Source organism: Onychomys torridus, chromosome 8, assembly GCF_903995425.1.
Source record: "Onychomys torridus chromosome 8, mOncTor1.1, whole genome shotgun sequence".
NCBI classification, from domain to species: Eukaryota; Metazoa; Chordata; class Mammalia; order Rodentia; family Cricetidae; genus Onychomys; species Onychomys torridus.
Genome location: NC_050450.1, coordinates 82,723,626 through 82,750,422, shown reverse-complemented (window position 1 = coordinate 82,750,422; position 26,797 = coordinate 82,723,626). Strand labels below are relative to the sequence as shown.

Here is a 26,797-nt window from a genome sequence, read left to right as displayed (position 1 = left end):
GACCGACCCTCTGCTCTAGGCTGGGACCAGCCCTTCCTTTGAGAGTCCCTAGCTGTCTCCTTCATCTCCTCACATTGCCTCTTCACCTTCCATGGGTCACTAGACAGGTCTTGCCTCTGTCTGTGATTAGTAAGTTTGAATGTAACTGAGTCAGTGAACTAAAAGCAAGGGCAGGAACCAGAGTGAGGACCAGGTGTGTACTGTCCCAGGAAGGGAAGTCTTTGGTAGGAAGTGATCTGGCCCCTTCATTTAAAGCTAGGCAAGTGATGGGGGCTCAGTATAGGCTTTAATAGTCAACAGAAAGACAACATTTCCATTCACTGTAGTGTACTGTAGAAACTGCTATGACCAGAACCAAGACATTTCTTTAGGGGTACCCATTCAACCCTAGCATCACTACAGGAGGTCATGTTCATCCTCTGCTTCCAGAAGGATGGTCTGGGACAGGGCTGTCTTGCATGCAGAGCATCTGTTGTGTTGGAAACCCTTTCCCAAATCCATCTGACTCCTGCTACAGAGAAGGCTGGCACCTTCCTAGGACCTCCTTCTGTCCTCTCAATGTGGGGAGATGCTCTTGAATCCCATCCTTGGCAAATGAATCTTCCCAGAAAACTCCACATAGCTGCCGTCAAGGAAGGAAGCTGGGATGGGCAGGTATAGAATGATGGGGTTGTGAGATTGTGGAGAAACTATCTTTGAGATCTGCTGAGTTTGATCATCATCCTAACCTCCAAGCCAAGCAACACAGAGAGCTGGAAGAAGCTGCCAGAGAGACAAAGAGAGATGGATGGGGGTGGGGGGACACACTGCTAAGGGGATGTCAGCAGCAGCAGGAAGAAATGGAGCAGGAAAGACCCTAGAGACGGCATTGTCACACACACCAGAGTTGTCTCAGTCTGGGCAGCGGGCCCTTTGGTGCAAGCCACCAGCCCATCTGGAGGGGATTAGCACTCCGGCCAATGAGGTCAGCTGGCCCCTTCCTTGATGGATCCCACTTAGCCTTGCCAGCAAGTCAAAGACTGGACACGTGGAGCCTGCCTTGGGGGGGCAGCAGGAAGCGAGAGTACGACATGGTGAGACACAGGTGGCCTTTTTGGCAGCCCCATCACTGGATTTGGAACGATCTGGGCAGTTCATGTAGTCCCTTTGCTACCGTGGTTCCAGCGACCCTCATGAATGCAATGGTGAAGCAGGAACCTTCAGCTTTCTAAGGCTAGCTAATGGAGGGCCAGAGTTGGTAGGAGTCTAGCCTGACACCCCTGAGCATCCCAGGTTCTCCTTGGGGTCTTCAGAATGACAACAAAGATGGCTGAAGCTTCATCCTCCTGCCAGGAGGTGGAGGCATGGCTAGGAAAGAGAGTGCATTTGCCCCCCCCCACCCCCCACTCTCATTTCCCTTCTGCTATCAGGCAGGCACAGGGCTATGGAATCTTGTAAACAGATTCAGAGGAAGGAATTACTTCTCCCAGGAAGGCTGGGCTTTCCAGAGCACAGGCTGAATATAACACTTACTGCATGTGAAGTTGACTTAAAAGTCCCACAATATCTCTTCCTCTTTCTTGGCAAGTGCCACCTTACCACCCTTCCTGCCCCCTCTTCTGTCATCGGGAACTGGAGTTTGGGAGTTGTCATTTCATTTCTCTGAGCCACAGAAATAGGGGTCCCATTTAATTCCCAGAGGTGTGGAGGTGACCAAATAGGATGCTTGCAACATCCCCTAGTAAAGAGTGCCACAGATGGGTGACTGATTTTGTTCTTACTAAGGGAACAGTAGGCAGTAGGGGAGGGGCAAAGGCCAGAGGCTGCAGGAGGGGCTTGCTGAGCAGGCACATATGGGGTACTCCAGAAGACAGTTTGGACCACACACTTCTAACTTGGTTGGAAAACTGAGACACAAAGGAATTTTTGGTTTTTTTTTTTTTTTTTTTTTTTTTTTTTTTTTTTTTTTTTTTTTGAGACAGGTTTTCTTTGTGTAGCCTTGGCTGTTCTTGGCTTTCCTGGAACTCTCTGCATAGACCAGGCTGGCCTTGAACTCATAGAGATTCATCTGCCTTTGCCTTCCGAGTGCTGGGACTGAAGTTGTGGGCCACCACCACCACCAGGCTCATAAAGCTTTTTGTTTATCTCCTTCTACTTCCTGGTTTGAGATCGTTCATCTAAAGAAATTCATCAAGTGCCCACTGTGTATGCATCACATATTAGGCTAAGGCATGGCTCCAGAGCACAGCCTAGGGACAGAAATAAGTCTGTACTCTATCTCTGCATAGACTTCGTACTGTGAGAGTCCCCACCTGTGACTGATACAGCACTGTGTCCTCAGCCCCTTCTACCGTTAAGACCCTTCCTGAAAGAGGGGCCTGGAGAGATGGCTCAGTAGTTATGAACGTTGGCTGCTCTTCCAGAGGACCTGGGTTCAATTCCCAGCACCTATATGGCAGCTTGCAACTGTCTGTAACTAAAGTTCCAGTGGATCTAATTCCCTCACACAGACATGCAGATCAAACACCCAATGCACATTAAAAAAAAAAAAAAAAAAATCTCCAGAAGGAAAGCCAGTAGGAAGGGGTGTGCCAGAGCTGAGACTTGGAGCATGGACACCTTCTCTTCCTGTCTTCTCTTGTCGTCTTCCTCCTCTCTTCCACCACTGAGGTAGCACATAGGGTTCCCTGATGCCCCAGGCTGTCCTAGATGGCAGAGCTCCCCCATTTGCAAACCCAGGGAAGTAGGTCTCAGTTTCTCCAGCTGGTGTCTGCTTGTCTCTTTTCTTAGTATGTTCCATAACAGGGCAACCCAAGGATGAAGATGTGGAGCCTCTGGCCACTGGAGAACTGTGGGGACTGGGCAAGCTTCTGGCCTCATGTTCTCTCTGCTGCAGAGGGAGACTGGGTTATGAAAGAGTCCCTACCTCTCATTGCCAAGCCTAGGGCTTCAAGGTGGAGGCTGAAGGGCAAGCCCACCTGCTAGACCGGGGACACATGGGAGGGAGGGAAGAAATGTCCGGTTGTAAGAGCAAGCCTTAAATAGCTCCCCTCTCCCAGAAGAGGGCCCCGAGTTCAAGACTGGCGCTTCTCACTCAGAATGAGAGCAGAGACTCCCTCCAGGAGAAACAGGCACTTAGGGGATCTGCTCATTAGCATGACATGCAAATCAGCCTGGCCTCATTTGCACAACTCAACGCTGGGATTTGGCAAAAGGGCAACCAGGAAGGTGACAGCGTAGCAGCAGCTCTTCCCTCTTCACCCCACCTTGTCAACTGGTGGGACTAGGCGCTGAGATGGCCCCAAACCCATGTTGTGGTGCCAAGAGGTCTCTGAAGGATGTATGGGTTGTGCAACTTTGCCAGGGAAGAATATCTGGGAATCAGGGGCTGCGGAGGTGATCCAGTCCAATACTCAGCTTTTCCCCAGTGGCTTGTGCTTTCCTGGACCACCAAGAGTACGGATCCTGTCGCTTCCATCTTATACACCCTACGCAGATTGTGGAGACGTTTCCCTGCGTCTAACCTCAACGCTTCCAGCCCGCCCTCCCCCACATTCAGAATTCCAGTGGCGTTTGGTTCTCTGACACCCACAGCCTTTTGGAGGCATCAGTGGTGTGAGGGAGCTAGAACTCCCTGAGCCCCTGAACACAGGGAGGTGAGCCGGGGAGAAAGCCAGGGTCTCTGCTTGCATGTACACGCCTGGAAAGCACGTGAGCTCAAGCACCACTCCTAGTAGAGTGGTGGGGGGGGAATTAACTCTGTGGAGCATTTCTCTCTCAGGCGGACTTACGCCATATTGGGAATCTGAGAAAGGGGAGAAACTGAGGCACAGAGTGGAGCTTTGCATGATGAAATTGGTAAAACTCAGCTCTAGTCATTCCCTTCCACAACACTCGAGGCCCACAGTGGCCTTTACAGGAGATCTCCACTTTGGGGCTGCAAGTAATCCAGGCTCTGTGGTCGCTCTGGTGCCACTCCTGGGGGCTAAGTTTTTCCAGCATGAAGCCCCTGAAAAGAGTCCCCACCCTGCAACGATCTCTAGAAGCAGGAGATGACTCTCAGAGCATCAGCAAGAAGGGTTAGAGTTAGGCCAGGGTCAACGTCTTAGAAGTGGACCAGGGATCTGGACCAGTAAACCTCGAGGCTGGTGGAGGACACTGCTAGACCACACCCACCTCTACCTTTTTAGCCTCGCCTATTTGCCTCAGCCTGAAACACCGTGAATTCCACTTTTCTTCCCTTTCCCAAGACTGGCTCCAGGTTCGAGCGCAGAGTGAGTGATTAGCCAGGTGGAGAGTCTAATTTCGCTGAGGGAGCCCGGTAACACTCCTAACTCCCTGTGATTCCTGTCTCCCTTCTTTTCCAACCCTGGTTAGAGCTAAGTTCTGCCTTCTGGCTGCTGTCCAATTCGGGGGTCCTGAACAAAAAAGATGTCAGAGGCCCGTAGGGGCTACCCCAGGACTCAATGCCAAATTCTCTGATTTCTAGAGGCTCCCTCCAGGGGCATCCCAAAGACCCCAGAGACCAATAGAAAAGTGGGTTCGGTCTGGGCAGCTGTCTGATTGGCCCCAGCCTTCGTGAGCGAACCCAGGGGCAAGAGGAGGGGAGAAAGGCGGTCCTGGTTTTGGGGTGGGAACCTGATTCCAGCTGTGGTTCTCTCCCCCGGTGTCCCCCTCCCGCACTGGCACGGCGGCTGACCAATAGAAGGGCGGCTCTGGACCGGTGACGCACGGCGATTGGCTGTGAGGTTGGCTGGGGAGAGGCGGGGCCGAGGCTTGAAGTTGGAGTGAGGGATCCAGCTGTGGTGTGCGCCCGGCTGCTCGCCGCCGCTTTCGCTCGCTCGCTCCGCGTCTCGGCCGGAGGAGGAGGCAGTGGCGCCGGCGACAGCTACGGCAACGGCAGCCACCGCGGCGGCGGCAGCGGCGGCGGCGACATCTCCGCCTCCACCCCCGCCCGGGACGGCCCCCCACCGTCTCCCCGCCCCTCCCGGTCCTCTAACCCGCCGCGGGGCGGAGGAAGGAGCCGGCCCCCACCCCCTCCAAACCCACCCCCAAAGAGATCCCTCCTCCCCTCCCCCCCACTGCCTCTGGCGCGGAGCCGGGACGATGCTGACCCCTTAGATCCTGCTCCAGCTGCGCCGAGGGAAGAGGGGGCGCCCCTCCCCGGACCCTTGCCCTCTACCGGGTGGCCCCTTTTCTTCTTCCCTCTCTCGGGGGGCTGCTTCGCCGAAGGTAGCGCCGATTCGGGCAATCGGAGCCTGGGCGCGAAGCGAAGAAGCCGGAACAAAGTGAGGGGAAGCCGGCCGGCTAGTAGGGGAGCCCCCGGGAACCCAGGGGAAGCGGGACTCTCGCCAGGCGGGGCTTCCCTGCGACCCGGCGCCCCGAGGGCAGCATGCCCCTGCGGGCAAGGGGAGCAGGGCTGAACTGGCCCTCCTGGGGGCTCAGCAAGCTCTCTAGAGCCCCCCACATGCTCCCCCGCCGGGGTCCCCCAGTTGCTTGAGGATACCTCCTCTGAGGGGCGCCGCTCGCCCCTCTTCGGACCCCCCACCCCCGGGCCCCGGCTGGCCAGAGGATGGACGAGGAGGAGGATGGAGCGGGCGCCGAGGAGTCGGGACAGCCCGGGAGCTTCACGCAGCTCAACGACCTGTCCGGGGCCGGGGTCCGGCAGGGGCCGGGGTCGACGGAAAAGGACCCGGGCAGCGCGGACTCCGAGGCGGAGGGGCTGCCGTACCCGGCGTTGGCCCCGGTGGTTTTCTTCTACTTGAGCCAGGACAGCCGCCCGCGGAGCTGGTGTCTCCGCACGGTCTGTAACCCATATCCTTCTGGGCACCGCGATGGGCCGGACTAGGGGGTCCACAGGGGGGCGGGCCGTGTTGCCAGAGGGGACCGAAAGCCAGAGGAGTTGGAGAAGTGAGCCTGGACTGTGGACAGTTAAGAGGGGGACTGCTGAGGAGGGGAGGGGGCGTCTGAGTAGAAGCGGAGACTGGAGCAGGTCTGGTGGGTACCCCAGATGAGCCCCACCTCCGAATACACACACCTCAGTCTTCCTTGGGCGGGGGCGGAGGGGTAGAGGATTGAAATCCAAGCTAGGAAAAGAGAGGAGACGTGACCCTCTGGTACGCAGCTGGATGCTGTACAGATGTGGGCAGAGGAGGGTCGTCCTCCTCCAGATGTGGGCAGCTTCAGGAGCCTGGGCTTTCTACTCCTCCAGCTCGCCCGCCTCGGGTTAGCGAGCTGGGTTTGGTTTTCGAGTTTGGGGGCAGGGGTGGAGAGGAAGCTGCGGGAACGGAGGAGGGGAGACCGCAATCTCCTGGGGTTTCCTTATGCCCCCGCCCCAAAGTTTGCGGCGGATTCTAGGGTCCAGTCCCCCAACCTGGTCCTCAAGGCTGAGGTTTTTACTGACCTAGCGGGAAATGGGGGGGGGGGGCAGGTCCTGTACTCCCCCCGCCCAACACCCTCCCAATCCGCGGGTTGGAGGCACAACAAGGAGATTTCGGCGGCGGCTGATGTCAGGGGTGCAGAATGAGAACAAGATGTGGTGAAGGGGGAGCTGTCTGCCCCCGGAGCTGGACTGTAGCCCCTTTCAGAGAGAGCCCAATGCGGCCAGCGCCCTCCCCGCCTCAGTTCTTTATCTGATGCCGGGTGCCTAAGGTTGGGTTGGGGAGTTTTGCGCTGTTTTTTTTTTTCTTGTGGGGGGAGACCGACAAGAGCTTCGGCAAGTGGGGGATGGGATTAAGCTCGTCCACACACTACGCCTTCCCTTTCACAAATCAGAGTGTTCCAGCTGATGGCAGACCAGGTATGGGAAACCGCAGTCCTCTCAAAGTGTTGGGAGGACCAAGAGACTGCCAGTGTGTTCACTAAGGAGGACTGAGGTCGGGCACCCCAAGCCTACTCTGTGGTTAGGTTTTGGAAGTGCATGCCCCACATTCCAGGCAGATGAATTTTGCTCTTCACCCGCACCTCTTCCTAGCCTGGAGCGGTCGGAGAGCCCCGAGTCCTCTAAAACCCATAGCACAAAGCATAGGCTTGACTGACGCCCAGCTCTGGGGTACCAGAAAGGTGGGGGCTGGCTGATACTAATACCCCAGGAACCCATAGTCTCTTTTGGCTCTCTCCTTCCAGCCCAGAGGTTCTCTGGGACTCAGCGTGGGAGACCCCAGTTCGACCCTGTAGCCCCTGACAGCCTAAGCGGGGCTCTGCTTTGGAGAGAACAGGGGCAGTGGGAAGCTGGGTGCCGCCTTCTCTCTGCAGCACCGCTGCCTCTAGTGCGCAAAGCAGGATATGAGCTTGAGTCCCCCACCCCCTGCTCTACACTCTGGGAGTCTTGAGGAGCGCCCCTAATCATCCCTCCCAATACTTTGCCCCTTCCTTCCTTCCTTCCTTTCTCTGAGTTGAAGAAAGGAGAGCAGGGGGCGCTGAGGTCTGTTGGTCTCTCCAACTGCTGCTAACAGACAACACATCTTGAATGGTGAGCCTCCATCCCAAGGTCCCCTTCTCTGTGGCAGAGACGGAGATGGGGTAAGACGCCCTCCTCTCCACTCCTAACCGTACTATGAGTGGGAAAACCCTAGCAGTACCTGCCTTCTCGTCCTCAGGGATCCTGGGGTAACTGGAGGATCTTGTCTCCTCTCCTTTCCAATGCCCCCTAAGAACAGACCTTTTGGCAAGCATCTCTGCCCACTTGTCCTGTCTCCAGGTGGAGGATCTGGACATAAGCGCTTTTCTGGAAGGAGATAAGAGACTAGGCTTGTAAGAGGGAAGAGAGGTGGGAGTCTAGTGTTAATCTTGAGGTTGGGGGAGCAGGCCCAGTCTGCAGGGGGTGGTCTTGGATGTGTAGAACCTCTGTCCCCATATCTAGACTAGCTAGCAGGTCAACTGAGGGTATGCTGAGAACGATTTCTTGGTAAAGGGGGTTGCCTGCACTGTGCCCCCATCGTTCCAATCCTATCCAAGTGACAAGGGCAACTGTATTTCCACTGCCAGAGAAAAGCTCTGAACTGCCCGCCATAGCTTCCCCCTGCCCTTTCTTCTTTTTGGTTTCCACGAGGCTTCTGTTGGCTCCAGGAGTCCCCAATGTAGGTCATGAAGACATTGGTCCTGAGGGACTTGAGGACAGTCTTACCACCCCCAGTTAACTGAAACTAGTTAGCCTTATTCTCACGATACTTTCCTTGGTCCTTCCTCTTGCAGCCTCATTAAGAGGCCACATTTCCTAGAGTGAAGAGCTAGATGCAGGTAGGAAGTGTGTGTGTGTGTGTGTGTGTGTGTGTGTGTGTGTGTGTGTGTGTGTTGGGGAGGAAGGAATGGACACCAAAGTACATGTTACTGTATTGGGGAGAGCAGAGACCTGGGCCTCAACCAGCTCCCAGGCAGGCCACAGCCTCCCAGGTTACAGGGAATACTGGCCTTTACAGTGTGTTTCTTACAGTGTGAGGGCGTGCGTTTCCCCTCCCGAGAAGGAGTTCCTAAGCATTCCCTCTCGGGCTGTTGTGTCACATCTGGAAGTTTGTGTAGGAGTTTCTCCAAGCTCAGAGCCCAGCACAGCTTTTTCTCATTTGGAAATCACAGGCTGGCATTTGGGATGCCGAGAGAGGAGGGGTGGGAGGGGGGCCAAGGAAGGAGAGGGGAGCCTGCCAGGAGTTGGGGGGAGGAGAAGGGGGAGGCCTGAGAGGCAGGAGTCCTAATGGCTTCCAGAAGTGAATGTGAGTGTGGGGCTGTGTGTCACTGTGTGTGTCTGAGTGTGTGCCTCTAGAAGGGAGGAGGCCCTAGGAATTTCTGTAGTCTTCCCTACCATTGTCCCAGTGCCTCAAGTGTGCCTATTCTTCCCAAGGGAGGATTCTCCACTGGGTCCTCAGAGGAAGTGTGTGAGTGTGTGTGTGTGTGTGTGTGTGTGTGTGTGTGTGTGTGTCGGGGGGGGGCGGGGAGAGATTATTTGAATCTCATTTGTTCCTCGCCCCCTTTCCAAACCCTAGACCATCTAGAGAAGATTCTGGGGACAAGGGCTAGAGAAAAGAATAAAGTGGAACTGGGGGCAGGGGACCTGCGGCAATCTGTCCCAGATCCTCCTTTCTTCTGGGTCACATAGACTCCTTTGCACACACTCTGCTCCACTGCTGGGGGACTCCCCATCACCCCTAGTGCCAGTTGGAGCCATTCCTGGGATTACCCCTCCACCCTGCCCCCCTTCTGCTGCTCCCGCCCCAGCTCTCAGCCCTCCCTGCCTGCCTTAGTCGGGATGGCGACAGACACACTGCTCACACACACAGACACGCACATGCTCACACACACACACACACACACACACACACACACACACACACACACGAGTCACAGACGTTTGAATCAGATTTCTGGCCTATTTCCCCTCCCAAAGATTCCAGTGGCGCTCTCTCGTGTGTCTCTGTGTCTCCTGTCTCTGTCTCTGGGTGGGGCTGGCTCTCTCGTGTGTCTCTGTGTCTCCTGTCTCTGTCTCTGGGTGGGGCTGGCTGCCTTTCGGGCAGACTTCAGTTTTCAGTTTAGTTGGAAACCTCTCTCCCCACACACCCACACACCGGAGCTGGGGGTGCAGAGGGAAACAGACTAGTTAGAGGGAGGGGGCCTCTGTTGGGGAATCCCCTTTTCTGAAGGGGAAAAAATGAGCACAGGCCATCAGACTGAACCCCTGGATCATCCTCCACCCTAGGGGACATTGGATCCCGTAGACCACCAGCCTCTCTGTGGCATGAGTGAGGCAAGGACCTGGCCCCCCACCCCCCAACTCTTACTAGAAGGCCAGAATTCCTGGGTCCAGGCCAATTTCCTCCTCAGTGTTCCTTAGTCTCACATTTCCAGACTTCTGGGAGGGAGGGAGGCAGCTAGAAGACCTGCCTGCTGTCGGGTTCACACCCCAGGCCCAGGGCCTTAGATCTATAGTTGCCAGGCTAGGCAAAAGCTGTGTCTAGATAAAAAGCTATGGAGAAGACTCATTTGTGGATATAACATGCTCTATTTCCCTCTCCCAGGAAGGAGAGGAGGGGGAGGGAGGGTAGACAGGTCCTCTTCTGCCATTCTCTTTTTTTCTGCTTTTGATGGTGGGCTGTGGGGAGGAGAAAGATCCTCCCCTCTCCTGCTCCCACCCTTTGGGATCCACTCCAGCCCGGACAGTCACCATAGCAACAGTAGACATGTGACCGCACAGGTCTCTCATAGTCACTATGGCAACCAGTGTCCCCCGTTCCCTTGGTTACCATGGAGATCTGTCACATGGTTTCCCCCCAACCTGATAACCTGTGGGTCTCCCTGCTTTTCTTTCCTTGAATGGGCAAGAGAGCAGTCTGGGCAAGGGGAGACCATGTGTAAGGGGGGGGGTGTCTCTTTAATTACCATGGCAACAAATCCACACCACCTGGTGACACATTCTCCTGTTGTTATGGCAACAGAAGAACATCACACAGTGACATACTGCCATGTTCCCAAGGAAACAAGCCCCACCCTGAGAAGGGTGAAAGACCCTCTTAAATAGTCCTCTATTCCAGTTATTCTAGATTTTAAACTTATCTACAGGGAAGGGGAAGGTAGAGTGCAAGGCATGTACCTGGGTGCAGGCTGGATTGCCAAGGGGCCTGGAGAAGGGAATTTTGGTGAAGAGCCTGATGTGGAGTTGTGTGGGGTCAAATTCTGACTACCAGAGGCCCCAGTCTGAGCCTGTAAAAAGTAGGTGCCAGAAAGGGGGCCATCTCCTCTGTGGGGTCAACTCTGTTACGCCCCATATCACCATGACTGATTTGTCACTGCAGAAGGGAACATCAGGAAAACATGAGTGGGAAGGCACATCTGACTTCTAGATCAGCAGATGACTGACGGATTGATGTGTTAGTTCATTCATTCATTCACTTTTCCCGTGCACCGATCATCTGCTATGGACTACTACTGGGCTCTGTATGTGGGTGCTGTGAAGGATGTAGCTGAGTACCCCTACCTGCCTGGAGCCTATAGCCAGCACAGAGAAGAGCCAAGTGTATGGATGACTTCCCTCGGTAGAGTCACTACCATTAGATGTCCCAGTACATATCCCGAGACCCTTCTCCCCTACCATTACATATCCCCTACCATTGTTCCCATGGGCCCCTCCTGGGTGCTGCTTCTCCTGCAGTTAGTTTGGGGAGCACAGACCAGTTATTAAGAGTAATTGTGTCCTTCCCCTTCCAAGTGGTGGCTTTCTCCCTGTGTTCCAGAGTGACCCCTGGCTGCCCCCCATTCTGGAGAGATTGTCAGGAAAACAGCCCCATAGAAACACTTCCTTCCCCCTCTCACCTACTTTCCCCGCTTCAAACCCAGGCTTTTATTTTATTTTTTATTCTTATTTTTTAAAAGGGTGAATATGAGGGAAACTAAAATGTCTCAGGGTTTCCAGGGTGCTAGGCACAGGGGGTGACAGCGATGTGCACCCAAGAGAAGAGAGCCTGCTGACAGGAACAGAGAGGGCTTCGAGGTGGTTGAGGGAGAAGTCAGTGTTGGAGATTCAGCACAGTGATGGGGGCCATCTGGGAGGGTGGTTTTGGGGTCTCTGAATCCTCCTGGTTATCTCTTTATGCCTGGTGGAAGCCTTCTCGTCTCAGAAGCAAGGCTAAGGCAGGAAGGGTCCATGGGCTCTGGGACCCTGAGTGGACTGGCAGGACAGACAGTCGGTTGCCACAACCTCTGCCTCTTTCCTTCCTAGACTCTGCTCTTTCTGCCTCACTGCTCTCTTTCAATGAGGAAGCTAGTCTATCTTGTTCATCTGTGGGGTCCAGGGCCTAGAACATTGTTTATCTAGAGGTCATCTTGTATATCTTCACGCCAATGAGCTACAGGTAAATCAAACCTCTCCACAGAACTCACCATGCAGAAAGGTCCGGGATTTAGACAGAATTCCCTCCACCCCTAGCTGCTTGGGTCTGGGTTAGAAGGTACAAAGGGTGTGGCGGTTGCCTGGCCACATGTATGGTGCTACTACTGCCCACTCTGCACAGCTGAGGCTTGTACCAAGTGCAGGGTCTGGCATGGGTTTTGATCCCAAAAGGCATGAATGTGACTAAAAGGCTGAGGACTTGGAGAAGCCAGGGAGCTGGTGGTTGGAGAGAGAGCCTTGGGTTCCTGTGAAGTGGCAAGGGGGGCAGAGCTGCAGATGTGGGCTTTCTTTCTGGTACCAGGGCTATCCCGAGTCCCTGCCTGCTTGAGCAGTTGTGGTGCAGGGAAGATAATGGAGTAGACCCTGAGCTTGGAAGCCTCCATCTCGTCTTGGCTTCTTGAGCAACTTTGCCATATGACTTGGCTTCAGCTCTCTGGGTCTTGCTGTCCTTGGGTTGTGGGGAATAAAATGATCCACCCTGGATGCTTCACGGGGCTGTTGTGAGCAGCAATCGTGGCATTGTGTGAAAGTGCGTGGTAAACTGTAAGGCAGGCTTAATCCGACTGTAGGTTTGTGTAACACATTCGCATACATTATCTCACTTGCTTCTCACATCTCCCCAGTGCGGCGGGGAGAGGAGGATCAGATTCGGAGCAAACTCATGGAGCCTGGCATTTCCACAATCAGTTCTAGTCCCTACATGGCTTGTGCAAATAGTCAGGGTATTTATGGCCTCCTCTACCTTACAAATGAGGAAGATGGGGCTGGAGCGAGAAAATGACCACGGTAGGCCTGGCCCCTCACTTGTAGTGTATCCAAAGACATCGGGAGCTTAACTGACAGGTGGCAAGTGTTAGGTATGGCATGGGAGGCACCTTTAACTCAGGCTCTGGATAGCTGTTTCCTTGACACCTGGTACCTGGTTCGAGCGCATCAGCATGTTGGTCATTCTTCTCAACTGTGTGACTCTTGGTATGTTCAGGCCATGCGAGGACATTGCCTGTGACTCCCAGCGCTGCCGGGTCTTGCAGGTGAGCGAGTGTGTGTGTCTGTCTGTCTGTCTGTATTAGAGGAAGGGTTGAGTGGTTCTTGGATCTTAAAGCCCTGAGTTCTGGTCTGTCAGAAGCCCTGATCCAGCTGGTGGGCACTGGGTGGGGTGGGTGTGTCCCCCATTCTCCTCAGTTTCGGCAGCCCCTCCTCCCCACTTTAGGCCTTCGATGACTTCATCTTTGCCTTCTTTGCCGTGGAAATGGTGGTGAAGATGGTGGCCTTGGGCATCTTTGGGAAGAAATGTTACCTGGGAGACACTTGGAACCGGCTTGACTTTTTCATTGTCGTTGCGGGGTGAGGACGAGGGCTTGGGTTAGGACGGGAGGGCACTGGGCAGGTCTCCTGCTGTCCACTCTGCTGTTCCTTTTGGGTCTGCTCTCCTCTGACTGTCTTTGCTGGGGGTGTCCCTGCCCCCTAGACAGAGAGCTGATCTTCAGCTTCCCTTGGTGGAGGAGAGGGAAGAGTCCTACGTCACCCTGCCACCTCACAGCAGGATTCTTCACTGACCTCTTTCACGAGGAGCTGGCCTCAAACTCAAAGGGCCTCCTTCCTGGCCCCTCCCCACAGGATGCTGGAGTATTCGCTGGACCTGCAGAACGTCAGCTTCTCAGCAGTCAGAACAGTCCGTGTGCTGCGACCGCTCAGGGCCATTAACCGGGTGCCCAGTGAGTGACCCCTTAGCCCTGCCCCCTGGACAGAAGGCCCTCAGAGGAAATGTGGCACATGCTTCATGACCTGACCATTTGAAGCTGAGGCCGAGGAGGGCACAGCAGGGACCCAGTCAGAACCTCTAACCCTGGTGTTACCACTAGGAAAGCTACCTGGGAAAAACCTCTATTCCACTCATTTCAGCAAGGCTTTGGGCCAGAGTCGTAGAAACACCTCCGATGACCCCTTTCCAGGGGAATAAGGGTGGGTGGGGACCAGTGGAGAGACCATCAGGCCAGCAAGAGGAGACACAAATTGTTAATGGTCTTTTTGATTTTCATTGGTGTGACCACACTGGCAGAAATCACCACTTCTCTCAAGACAAGGCCACTCCACGCCTTACCCTCCGGCTTGGTTGCATTTCTCCCCCCCCCCCCCCCCCCCCCACCCCTTTCCAACTCTTGCAGTGACTGCCGAGACCATTATCTAAATTAAACCGCATTGGTTTCTGGAGCCAGCAAAGGTTTGGCAGCTTCAGCTCCCCTGACATTCTGCCCCTCCCCCTTTGCAGGCCCCCTTCGCAATTCCTCAGCCTACATAAGCTGCAGATGGTCCCCGCCAGGGCCTCGGGAGGGGGCGCTGTGCCTGACTTTATGCCTTGCCTGATGCTGTAGTAGCGTGTGTGTGTGTGTGTGTGTGTGTGTGTGTGTGTGTGTGTGTGTGTGGATTCGGTTACCTCTGGGAGGGCAGAGCTGCTGAATGAGTCCTGGGGAGTAGGGGCACATGCTCCATGTTAACAGGAGATCCAGAAGAGGGGCGTGGCTGGCCTCCTCTCCCAGGTGACAGTTGCTAGATTGATAGACCTCAGACTAACCACTGCTGTAATTCCCTGAATGCAAGCCCTGAGGAATTGATCTCAGTTGGAGCTCTGAGGAGCTGAAGGAGGGTGGAAGGAACTGAGGGGACAAGGCCTGGCCGGCTGGTCAGGGAAGGGTGGCTTGTAGTCACCAGGAAGGTTAATCAGTTGCTGTGTTAGTGTTTAAAACCTTTACCCCCAAGGAAGCAGGGCCCACACAGGATACTTTGGGGGTCAAATGGGCCACTAGAGGTCCATCAGTTTGACAAGGGCTTGGGAGGTCTGGGTCTTCTAAAGGCTAGTTCAAGTATTTGGGCTATTGAGTCCTAGACCTGGAGTGAGGAAGGGAATGGATCCCTATCGGGGCTTTTATTTGGGATTGGAGATGCAGTGGCTTTGTCCATGGAGGGAGCATTAGCTGCTATACTCCCAAGAAGACAAGAGTTGTATCTCTTCAGACCCTGATTTCCAGATCCAGACCCAGCAGGAACAGAGAGAGACACAGGGAACAGAGATGCAGGGCTGGGGGCGGGCTCAGAAACCTGGTAAAGCGCTGGTCATCTTGGCTGCCTTCCAGCCTTCCTCCAGGAGATCTGTCTCCGTTTCCCCACTGGCCCCCAGGGGCCATCATTTAGGAAGGTCAGGTGACTGTGTCTGGTGAGAGAAGGAAGTGGGAGGTGTGTGTGTGTGCCTGTGCCTTGGGAAGCAGGATTTGGAAGCACAAAAACCTAAATTTAAGTCCTGGCGCCTACATTTAGCAGCTCCCATCCTGAGCATCTCACGTCACTTCTGTGAGCCTCAGACTTCTCATCTGTACATTGGGGGTGATATCATCAGCCCTGTGGGGACCATGGGAGAGTAAGGTGGGGCTCAGAAACCTGAGAGGGGTTTGGAAACCACAGTTACTCTGGATAAGTGTTGGTACCATACAACAGTTCATATGGGTGGACCGAGGGGGCTTTAAGGGCAGCCTGGGAGATGTAGGCATATCTGACCATCTCCTCTCCAGCTTAAATTGGGCCTTCTCAGCATCGCCAGTGGGCCCTCATGGGGAAGACTGCCAAACCTGTGGCACTCAGCCTAGCTGGGCCAGCCCAGAACCTCCAGCACGGCTCTTCTCCTCCACAGGCATGCGCATCCTCGTCACGTTACTGCTGGACACCTTGCCTATGTTGGGCAATGTCCTGCTACTCTGTTTCTTCGTTTTTTTCATCTTTGGCATCGTTGGTGTCCAGCTGTGGGCAGGGCTGCTGCGGAACCGATGTTTCCTCCCTGAGAATTTCAGCCTGTGAGTGGTGGACCGGTGGGTGATGGACTGGGGGCTGTGGACCTCTCTTTTAGTCCCTGGCTTCCTGTTGCCATAGATATAGCTGTTCTCCTACCTGGCATGCATTTGGCTCTCAAACCTAGCTACACATTGGAATAACCTGGGACGCTTTAAAATGCCTCCCAGAGATTCCCATTGCATTGACCTGGGGTTCAACTTGGAGCTAAGCATTTGAGAAGCTCTTCAGAAGCCAGGCACAGTGGTGTATATCTTTAATCGCAGAACTCTGGAGAAAGGGTTGGGTGGATCTGAGTTTCAGGCTGGCTTAGTCTACATAGTGGATTTCAGGTCAGCCAGAGGTACATAGTGAGACCCTGCCTCAAGAGAAAGAAAGAAAGGAGGAGGGAGGGAGGGAGGGAGGGAAGGAGAGACAGAGACACTTCTTGAGGGCTAGGGACATAGCTCAGTTGGTAGAGTGCTTGCCTAGCATGCACAAAGCCCTGGGTTCAATCCTCAGCACCCCCACTAAACTGTGTGTTGTGGTGCACACCTGTGATCCCAGCACTTAGGAGGCGGAGACAAGAGGATCAGGAATTCACAACCTTTTGGCTACATAGAGTTTGAAGCCAGCCTGAAACACACCCCAAAGGGATGGAGGAGGGTCGGGAAACAAAGGAAATAAACTCTTCTGGTGATTTTGACTTGCAACAAAGTTGGAAAACCAGTCCCCTGTTGTGGTCCTCTGGACTCCGGAGTTCCCGACCAAGCTCTCCTACCCCTCAATGCTCCTTCCCTATCCACAAAGTCCAATCTCCTCTCCCACTTTAGATCTGGCTTCCTCTGTGTGCCTCAGTATACCCACACCAGTCTTTTCTTGGCTTCTCTGTGGAGAACCGTGCTCCCCAACTTTACCTCTGTCTCTCCCTCACCCTGCAGCCCCCTGAGCGTGGACCTGGAGCCTTACTACCAGACAGAGAATGAGGATGAGAGTCCCTTCATCTGCTCCCAGCCAAGGGAGAGTGGCATGCGGTCCTGCAGGAGCGTGCCCACCCTTCGTGGGGAAGGTGGTGGTGGCCCGCCCTGTGGTCTGGACTATGAGGCCTATAACAGTTCCAGCAACACCACCTGCGTTAACTGGAACCAGTACTACACCAACTGCTCTGCAGGCGAGCACAACCCCTTCAAAGGCGCCATCAACTTTGACAACATCGGTTATGCCTGGATCGCCATCTTCCAGGTGGGGCCTTATGGGCCTTGGGGTGTTCCCCCACAACAGTCCCGGGACACGGCCCAGTCTGGGAGTGCTCATCCGTGGGGTTAGGGCGGTGGCCAGGGCCTTGGTGGAGGAGACGGCAGGAGGCTTTAGGGGTCCTAGCCAGAGTCAGCCCTGTCTCTTGCCTCCTCAGGTCATCACCCTGGAGGGCTGGGTCGACATCATGTACTTTGTGATGGATGCTCATTCCTTCTACAACTTCATCTACTTCATCCTCCTCATCATCGTGAGTGACTCCTGCAGCCTTCGTGGGAGTGGGGGAGAATGGGGGTGCAGATGGAGCAGTGACTAGAGGGGGCCTTCTTAGCTCTCAAGTCCTGTCGAGGGGATAGCATCTGCCATGCTGGGGAAGGATACGGGGTGAGTCAGAAGAAATCTAAGTTAAAGGCCCGACTCCACCACTTACTACCGTTAGGACCTTTTGTAAGGCATCGTCTTTGAGGCCCCAGCCCCCAGATAGGCTTCTGATTCTTTACCCATGAAGTAGAGGGTTCTCAACCCACAAAGCTGTCATCACCTTCTCTAGGGGAGCTCTGCTGGCATTCTGTCAGAAAAGAGAACGACGTTAAACATCCTGATATGCTTGCAAGCAAAAAATTGTACGCTCAAAATTCCAATCAGTATCGAAAAATACTGTGAGATCTCTTATTCCTTCCAGCTCTGAAATTCCAAGGCTTTCAGAAAGCAGAAGACAGACCAAAGCAGTATCGTTTAATCATTTTAATCACTACCAGTCATAGGAGATGCTTTCATGGCTACCACTTATAGCTGATATTTATTGAGCACTTAGAGTGTGCCAGCCACTGCTCTCCGAGGCTTGGGCATTTCATCCTCACCATGATCTCATTGCCACCTTTGTTTTCCAAGCAAGGAAAATGACTTTCCCTCATTTATCTGCCCCCACCATGTGCCTTGTCTAAACTGTGGATCAGTCTTGCCGGGGAGGGCTGTCAACGCTGGCGTGGCTCTTCTTTTTTATATGCTCCTGTGGTGTGGCCACTTGAAGGATGGTGGCCTCTAACTTCTAAGTGAGAACTCAGAGCTCTAGAGGCTTGGCCACTGGTCCAAGATTATGTAGGAAGTCAGGGCTAGTGGTGAGATGTCAGCTCCATCTCAAAATCTAGCTTTTGCATTTTCCTTTGTCACCAAGAGCCCAGTGAAGAGCCAGGTGGAGGGTCAAATACTGAGAGAAGGAGATTAAGAAGCCAGGCGTGGTGGCCCATGCCTTTAATCCCAGCACTTGGGAGTCATAGGCAGATAGAGCTCTGAGTTCATAGCCAGCCTGGTCTACAAAGTGGCCAGGGCTATGCAGAGAGAGCCTGTCTCAAAAAAAAAAACCTTAAAATAAAAAAAACCCTAAAAAACAAAACAAAACTATGAATAAGATTAAGATCACTCAGGACTAGCTTCAGAAAAGTGAGGACAGAATGAAGTTCTTTCTGGGGAGAGAAACAATGTGTAGGCTCTGAGAAAGGGCGTGTTCCCCTAAACTACAACTTTCCCAGGTGTGAAAGACCGAGCTTGGAGCAAAGCTTGGCTGTGGACCTTTACCACCCCTGACTATTACCACAGTGGTGAGGCAGGTACTTCAGGCCTCATCTGATCATTGTTGCTGTTCTCAAGCTTGCTTGGGTGGGGGAGGGGTAGACCAGGACATCAGGGGCCTAGTTTCCACCCTCCCACACACCTCCTGAAAATTCTTCCCAAACAGCTCTCTGGAATCACACTAGTGAAGCTAATTATCATAATTACTAGGACATGAGCTGGAGAAAAAAAGTCTGCTTTGTCACCACAAATATTTATTTCCATCATTCAGGCTTGTTGTCTAAGCAGTAGGTTACTCAGGGTCCTGGGGAAACTGAGGCATGGAGGTGGGGACTGGGAAAGGATGGGCAAGTCAGAATGACAGTTTTGTTAGTCTATAAGGGTCCGCCTTTTCAGCTGGGGATATTGAAGTCCTGTGGTTAAGAGTGTCCCCCAAGATCATGCAGCTAGAATTGAAGTAAGTGGGAGAATTATCAGTAAATCTCAAAAGGTTTTAATCCAAGGTGAAGAAGGTTCTCTGTCCCCAGTAGTACATTCATTTCTATGGCATTTTCTCCAACCAGAAACTGGGGAGATGCCTTAGCACCTCCATGCATACACGTTTAAAGGCTGGGAACTGGGAGATACCAGCAAAGCATGCTATCACCAGCAATAGCAACACCTTGAACTTCCGCAGGGCTTGGTTTCAGTCTTACTTGGTCTGTGTTAGCTGAGTGCTTGTGGGCTAATTTCTTGACCAGTCTGAGCTCCAGCTTCTTCACTGCTCATATGGCCAGCACAAAAGTGTCTGCTCCCCACATGATCATGACAGTACAATAGGAGAATGCCTGGCCGATTGCAAACCCCATGCCCGGCCCACAGTGAATTCATTGATCGGGGCAGCTGGCATCAAGATTCGCTTTTCTTCAGGACGTCTCCTCTTTCTGCCCCCACCCCTGCAGGTGGGCTCCTTCTTCATGATCAACCTGTGCCTGGTGGTGATTGCCACACAGTTCTCAGAGACCAAGCAGCGGGAGAGTCAGCTGATGCGGGAGCAGCGTGTGCGATTCCTGTCCAACGCCAGCACCCTGGCAAGCTTCTCCGAGCCAGGCAGCTGCTATGAGGAGCTGCTCAAGTACCTGGTGTACATCCTCCGCAAAGCAGCCCGCAGGCTGGCCCAGGTCTCTAGGGCTGCAGGTGTGCGGGCTGGGTTGCTTAGCAGCCCAGTGACCCATGGTGGGCAGGAGCCCCAGCCCAGTGGCAGCTGCTCTCGTTCACACCGTCGTCTATCTGTCCACCACCTGGTGCACCACCATCACCATCATCACCACCACTACCACCTGGGTAATGGGACGCTCAGAGTTCCCCGGGCCAGCCCAGAGATCAAGGACAGGGATGCCAATGGGTCTCGCCGGCTCATGCTGCCACCACCCTCTACACCCACTCCCTCTGGGGGCCCTCCGAGGGGTGCGGAGTCTGTGCACAGCTTCTACCATGCCGACTGCCATTTGGAGCCAGTCCGTTGCCAGGCACCCCCTCCCAGGTCCCCATCGGAGGCATCTGGCAGGACTGTGGGTAGTGGGAAGGTGTACCCCACTGTGCACACCAGCCCTCCACCAGAGATGCTGAAGGATAAGGCACTAGTGGAGGTGGCCCCCAGTCCTGGGCCCCCCACCCTCACCAGCCTCAACATCCCACCTGGGCCCTTCAGCTCCATGCACAAGCTACTGGAGACACACAGTACGGGTGAGAGCGTGGGTGGGTATGGCTGGGACCCCACAGTGGAGGTGGGGTGGTAATCTAGAAGAGTAGGGGTCTGGAGTCTGAGGATCCAGGGCCCAGTTCCCAGTTTCTCTTGCTGCTTCTTGTAGCCCTGGCACCTTCAACCAGTTCCATCGTTTCTCTTGAGCCCTAATTGTTTCATCTGTTCAAATGGGGACTATGATTATTGTACATATTACTGCAAAGTAGGGAGTAATGCTAGCTGTCACACATGCACACCTACCATGTGCTGCACTCTATGTCTTTGGCCATACCATCTAACTACCACTGCCCGGTGCGTGCCTGTCCCACGCTTTGCAGGCAAGATCTGCTTGAGTCCTCTGGACAGGTTGGTAATTAAGCTTGCGGGCACCCTTGCTGTGTGCATAAGAAACAAGGTGGCTAGGGTGTTGGTGAGTGTGACCTCGAGACCGGCTGACTCTGCAGCCCACTCTGTGTCCTTTGTTCCAAGGCTCAGCGGGGGAAATGGTGTGTGACTGTGGCAGTCTGGTGCCTCACAAGGTGACTGCTGTAAATAGAGACCTGGAGCAGGAGCAGCCAGCCTGTGGGTGGCACATCAGTGACCTGGGGGAGTGTGATGCTTGCCCCTTGTAGGCTGGCTACCCTGGCAAACACAGCCTGTGAGCCATGTTTCAGGGAGGATGTGGTGATAGAAAGTAATGGGATCTGTGAGATGTCCCCTGGGATTGTGTGTGTGGAGACCAGAAAGTGTCAATACAGAAAGCAAAGTGAAAGGTTCTTAGACTAACTCTCTTGCTGCCCTGCTGTGGGTCGTGGACCAGTCACATCTCACACATAGGCCTCCATTTCCCACTGTGTAATAGGTGGGATGGAGGCTATCACTACTGCGGGAGCTAACAGATGACCTGTGGTATACAGAGACATTCAGGAGGGCACATAGCATTTTGTGTCTACTGGGGGTCAGGCCTTGAGCTGAGGACCTCCTCACACTTGCTTTACCTGAGTAGTCTCTGAGGTGTCATTCATTTCTCATACCCTGTGACCAAAACAGGATTTAGATGGACAGGGATGCCTTGGAACATGTCCCTGTGTGTATTCAGAACACATCTGGTATACTACATGTGCTTGTGGGCATGAAGGAAGTGTGGGTTCTATGTGTGCATTTGTTTATGAGGGTACAAGTGTCTGATTTACATGCATTTGGGTATGGTGCTCCTTCCTGGTGTCTGTCTGCACATGCACAGATGTGCATGGATCTGGTATATAAACATTGGATGGCATGGATATGTTTGGGTACATATGTGTTTGGTGTGTGTGTGTGTGTGTGTGTGTGTGTGTGTGTGTGTGTATTATGGTATGTAGATTGCATGTGCTCACTGTACATATACACAGTATGTGCATGTAGTGTGTATGTATGTGTGTCTGGTATGTGTGGCAAGAAGTGTGCATGTGTGGGTGGGTCCCAAAGATCCCCTGGGAAATGCTACTCAGCACTGTGTGGGTGTAGGCCTACACTCTCTAGGGAGGGGAGATGGTCTAGGTTCCTGGCAGAAAGCTCCTAGGGCATAGGCCATAGCTTCTTAGGACATAGCTGTACAGGATCACAGAGGACATGGTGGCTACCTCTTTACCTCAGCCCTAGGATCCTCAGCAGTGACCATCAATAGGGTGCTATTGACATTGGAATAGTTTGTTATTCAGGAACACCCCATTCACTAAGTGCTTAGCACACCCATCACTGTGAACCCCAGCCTCTCTCTCACAGTCTCTCCATCCTCCTAGGGCAGGGGAGCTCCTGGTGAGTGTCTTGATCCTCTAACACCCACTTTTTTGTTCCAGGAGCCTGCCATAGCTCCTGCAAGATCTCCAGCCCTTGCTCCAAGGCAGACAGTGGAGCCTGTGGGCCAGACAATTGCCCCTACTGTGCCCGGACGGGGGCAGGGGAGCCAGAGTCTGCTGACCATGAAATGCCCGATTCAGACAGTGAGGCTGTGTATGAGTTCACACAGGATGCTCAGCACAGTGACCTCCGGGACCCCCACAGCCGACGGCAGCGGAGCCTGGGCCCAGATACAGAGCCTAGTTCTGTGCTGGCTTTCTGGAGACTCATCTGTGACACCTTCCGGAAGATCGTAGATAGCAAATACTTTGGCCGGGGAATTATGATCGCTATCCTGGTCAATACACTCAGCATGGGCATCGAGTACCACGAGCAGGTAAGAATGCAGCCCAGGCTGGCTCCAGATAACTGCTTCTTCCCTAGGGTTGATTCTGCTTTGTGTTGAAGTGACTGGGAGGTGAAGAGCTGAAGTGGTGGGTGGGGTCTCCAGAGGGTAAAGCACAATGATTGCCATATGCTTTCTGAATGGAAGTTGCCCAGGCAGGTGCAGGTATGTTCTGTCTGGGAAGGTTTCTCAGAAGAGGGAGGCTTTATGTGCATAAGTAATGAGCATCGCATGTGGCAATAAGCCACCAGAAGAGACTTGGGTCTTTGGAGAAGGCAAGGCAAGCAGGAGATGTGCTGTCTCAGTAAGTAGAGGGTGATTGACAGGCAGGAGGGCCACTCAGGTAGAAGTGAGGGATTGGCGGTGTTGAGTGGCTGTGCCTGAGAGAACATCAGGGTGCAGTCGCAAGGCAGTCTTGGTTTGGCCTCAGGTTAGAGCCTTGCTGTGAATCAGGGTGGCTCTGGGTAGATTAGAGTGCCCAGAATGGCCAGGCGGCTAGAAATCAGTGAGTTTGAGGAGCTGCTCCAAGAAACAGGGTATTTAGTCAGGAGAAGAGGTTCAGCAGGGACAGTGAGCTGTCTTCAAATATTTGAAGGACTGTCGTGTGGAAAAAAGAAGCTTGTTCTGTGGGTCAACGGCTGCCAGCTATAGATCTGGGCTGAGAGGGGGAAGCTACTTCCAAGCTGTGCAGGCGGAATGTGTAGCTAAGGAGGGGGGCCCACACTGGCCTGGGCTGTCTAAAGAGGTTAGCCAGTAGTGATGCATGTGGGTCCTTCCATTCTTTTCTCTCTTACACTGTTCATCTGGGTGCCCTTGCCAGCCTGGGGCAGCAGAGAGGGAACTGGCCACCAGAACCTCTCTTTTCCTGGATTGGAACTGAGCATGTGCACCCCTCATTCCAGATCTCCATGAGCATGGAGAGCTTGTGACAGTCCAGCATGATATAGGAGAAGTATCTCAACCAGTAGGGGCCTAGCCAGGGTGTGTAAAGCCAGTAAAATGTTCACTTTTCAGAGGGTTTCGAAGCCCTTACCCTCACCCCACCAGCCTCTGCCCTGGAAATGTCATGAGTGTTTGGCTCTTACTTCAACTGCCCTGTCTGGCCAGGCACACCCCCGTTTATCACATCTCATTGGCTCCATTCTCTCTTGTTTGAAGGACCCAGTATGGAGCAGCTATGCTATGCACTGTTCTTCTCCTGTGTCAGCGAGGTGTGTGTGTATGGGTGGAACCACACACCGGCTGCGGTGCCAGTGGGTGGTCATGCATGGCGCTGGGTGGGCGTGTTGTGTCTGGGCTGCGTGGGGCATGGGCATGTATGCACATGCTGGCTCTGCCAGCCTCCCGCAGAGAGGTGCTCTACTCTGCCAGGTGGCTGGGGGAGAGTGGGGACAGCATTTTCTTCTTCTGTGACCCAAGAGATGGCAATCCCTAACCTCTACCACCTTGCATTCCCTAGCCTGAATCGCCACCTCCTCTGTGTCACTCAGTGTGGGTTGTGCTGGTCCCGCTCTCCCAAGGGAGCAAGCACATTTTTGGTGCCCTCCCCTCTCCCCTGGGGGTGGGGTGGGATTGCACCCGGCAGTCCCTGCCTGGACAGATGCTGTTGGTGGAGGCTTTGATTGCACTGGGAAGAAGCTGAGTCACACAGGCTGAAGGCAGAGGAAGCTGCAGCAAGAGGGCTTTCAGTTAGATGTCAAGAAGTATGCCCCTTTTGGAGTGGAAAGAAAAGCCATTAGTTGAGGTGCTTCCAGCTTCTCCTTACCCACGTTCCTGAGGAAAGAGGAGACAACCCTGGCTCCCCGCTAGCCCTCAGTAACCAGAAGCCTTCATTTTGAGCTGGCAGCATCTGCTGTAGGAATAAGTTTGTCCTAGTACCTGGTTGCTGAAGGCCCCATGAGAGTGAGTGGGAGTCCTCGGCAGGCTGGGCAGATGACTGGTTGCTGCCTGGCAAGCTCAGAGGGTAGGGAGGGTGGCATAAAACTCCAGAAGCTGCCATGGTCCTGTGCTTGCAGGCACTGTGGCGTGAATGTCCCACCATCTGGGCTCCTGAGCGGGCTAAAGGGGGTGCTGGGAAGGAGAGTGAGAAAGTATGCAGGGCTAAGAGACAGAGGGGCTTAGAGGGGAGACAGGAACGGGAGAGATGAACAGAGGGAAAGATGGAGACCCAGGGGGAAAGGGACAGAAAAGACAGAGACAGAGATGTGGAAGGAAAGACAGAGACATGGGGGGGGGGTAAGAGACAGAGATAGAGAGAGACAGGAGACAGAAAGGACAGTGAAGACAACAGAGACAGAGGTCCAGGTGCAAAGGAGGACAGGGAGGGGCAGGCACGGCAGCTCAGGATTCAGATGGAGCTGACTGCAGGAGAGGTGGAGCTGATTGGAAGGAAGGCTCCCAGATGCTGCTGTGCTGGCTCTTGGGCCCCAGGCTCCTGCTTTCCCCATGGGGCTCTTAATGAAGCAATTGCATCCATCAATTCTGGTATTGATCTGCTTGGGGAGCCCTGGAGAGGGGATTGCTGTGAACGTAGCCCCAGCCCTTGTCCCCTCTCCAGGTGCTGTCTTCTACTTGGCTGGTTACTCTGTTTTGCTGCTGGGCACAGTGTCTGCCCCTTCTACCTACCTCTTGATGGGGAACCATCATTTTGTTATATCCCCCCAGACTCCGAAGGCTGGGACCATGTTCACTTCAACACTGTTCTGGTTCCCGTCTCCTTAACCACTTGTCAGCAGTATTGGTGTGCCCAGAAAGATCAGTGACAGGGACAAGGACATAGGACACTGAGGAGTACCTGAGTAAGAAAAATGATATGGTGTGACTATAGGATGAGTCAAGGCATGTGTCCTACCAACAAGGGCCAGTACAGGGAGTCCAGAATTATCCATCCATCGACCTACCCATTCATCCATCCATCTCTACATCCACTTACCCATCCATCCATCCCATTCTATTCTATCCATTTATCCATCCACCCACCCATCCATCCACCTACCCATCCCATCCATCCCATTTTATTCCATCCATCCACTCACCCACCCATGCATCCATTCATACATCCACCCACTCATCCATTCATCCATCCATCCACCCATTCATCTACTCACCCACCCATCCATCCACCTACCCATCCCATCCATCCCATTTTATTCCATCCGTTCATATACTCACCCACCCATGCATCCATTCATACATCACTCACTCATCCATTCATCCCTCCACCCATCCACCCACCCATCCATCCATTCCACATACATATTCTACCTGTCAGAATTGGGCTTATGCAGTGGCGCTGATAAGTATTTATCAAGTAGCCCTCAACAAAACAAAATAAACCAGGCCTGATGGTGTTGGCCTTCCCAGCTACTCAAGAGGCCGAGGCAGGAAGATTGAAAGTTCAAGGTCAGCCTGCACAATTTACTGAGATTCTGCATATAAAAAAAAATTAAAGTATTTACTTCCTTGTTTTATGCATATATGTGTGTGGTTGGGTGGATATTTGTGCATCATGTATGTGCAGGAGCTCGTGGAGATCAGACTAAGGGTCAGATCCCTTGGAATTGGAGTTACAGATGATTCTGAGCTGCTGCGAGGGTGTTTGGGAGCCAAACCTGTGTCTTTGTGAGAACAGTAAGTGCTCTTAACAGCTGACTTGTCTCTCTAGTCTTCAACAAAATCTTTTAAGTAAAGGAAGCCTGAAAATATAACTCTGGAGTAGAGTGCTTGCCTAGCATACCCTAGGCCCTAGTTTCAAACTCCAGTACCCCAGAAACAAACAATCCCAACCTAACTTGCCAGTTTCCATGGTGTAAATGCTCCCACCCTAGCCAAGTTCCTGGAGGTGGAGTTGGAAAGGAATGGACCCTGAGCTGAGTCTGAAGGACAGGCAGGGTGCAGCCATCCAAGGATGCAGCAAGGGGAGAGCCAGAGGTACCAGACACTAAAACTTTAATGTGGGCATTTGGAATGAGTGGGCACTGGACACGGGCTGGATGAACAAATGACAAGAGATAAAGTTGGGGGAAACTCAGGCCAGATCTTGAGAGGCACAGGAAGGAGTCTGGCTTGCGTTTGATAGCTTCTTAGCAAAGATTTTTAGCAGGCCATGTGACCAGGTTTGTGTTTTATCAGAAGCTTCCTGGAAGCCGTGAGGGAGGAAAGGGGAGGAGAAGGGTTGCTGTAGTGGTTCATGATCTATTTTCATTCCTGGAGACAGAGAAGAGGGGGCTGGGGAGAGCCCACAGGTAGCCAAATCTTCAGACTTAGCACCAGATAGCAATTAGGAGAGGGAACAGCAGGGATGACCCCAGGCTTCCAGTGGGGAGCAAAGGCTCAAGATGATATCCGGGGTCCAAGAAGT

At 53.6% G+C, this 26,797-nt stretch overlaps 1 protein-coding gene across 28 annotated transcripts in view; it reads left to right on the top strand.

The window, feature by feature from the left end:
• Positions 1–4,791: 4,791 nt before the first annotated feature.
• Positions 4,792–26,797, top strand: part of Cacna1g (calcium voltage-gated channel subunit alpha1 G) — a 65,306-nt gene continuing 43,300 nt past the window's right edge. For 18 of the 28 annotated variants that reach the window (XR_004945605.1, XR_004945604.1, XR_004945602.1 and 15 more), the window contains exons 1-9: positions 4,792–5,793; positions 12,771–12,882; positions 13,062–13,195; positions 13,469–13,566; positions 15,534–15,693; positions 16,609–16,909; positions 17,079–17,171; positions 19,432–20,215; positions 22,052–22,428. Coding sequence is in view for 24 of the 28 variants with exons in the window: in XM_036194956.1 (XP_036050849.1) it covers positions 5,552–5,793; positions 12,771–12,882; positions 13,062–13,195; positions 13,469–13,566; positions 15,534–15,693; positions 16,609–16,909; positions 17,079–17,171; positions 19,432–20,215; positions 22,052–22,428 (2,301 nt within the window). In the remaining 4 variants the exon portion in view is untranslated. The remainder of the gene's footprint in view (positions 5,794–12,770; positions 12,883–13,061; positions 13,196–13,468; positions 13,567–15,533; positions 15,694–16,608; positions 16,910–17,078; positions 17,172–19,431; positions 20,216–22,051; positions 22,429–26,797) is intronic. The other 10 variants (XM_036194943.1, XM_036194942.1, XM_036194945.1 and 7 more) reach the window with 7 other exon arrangements.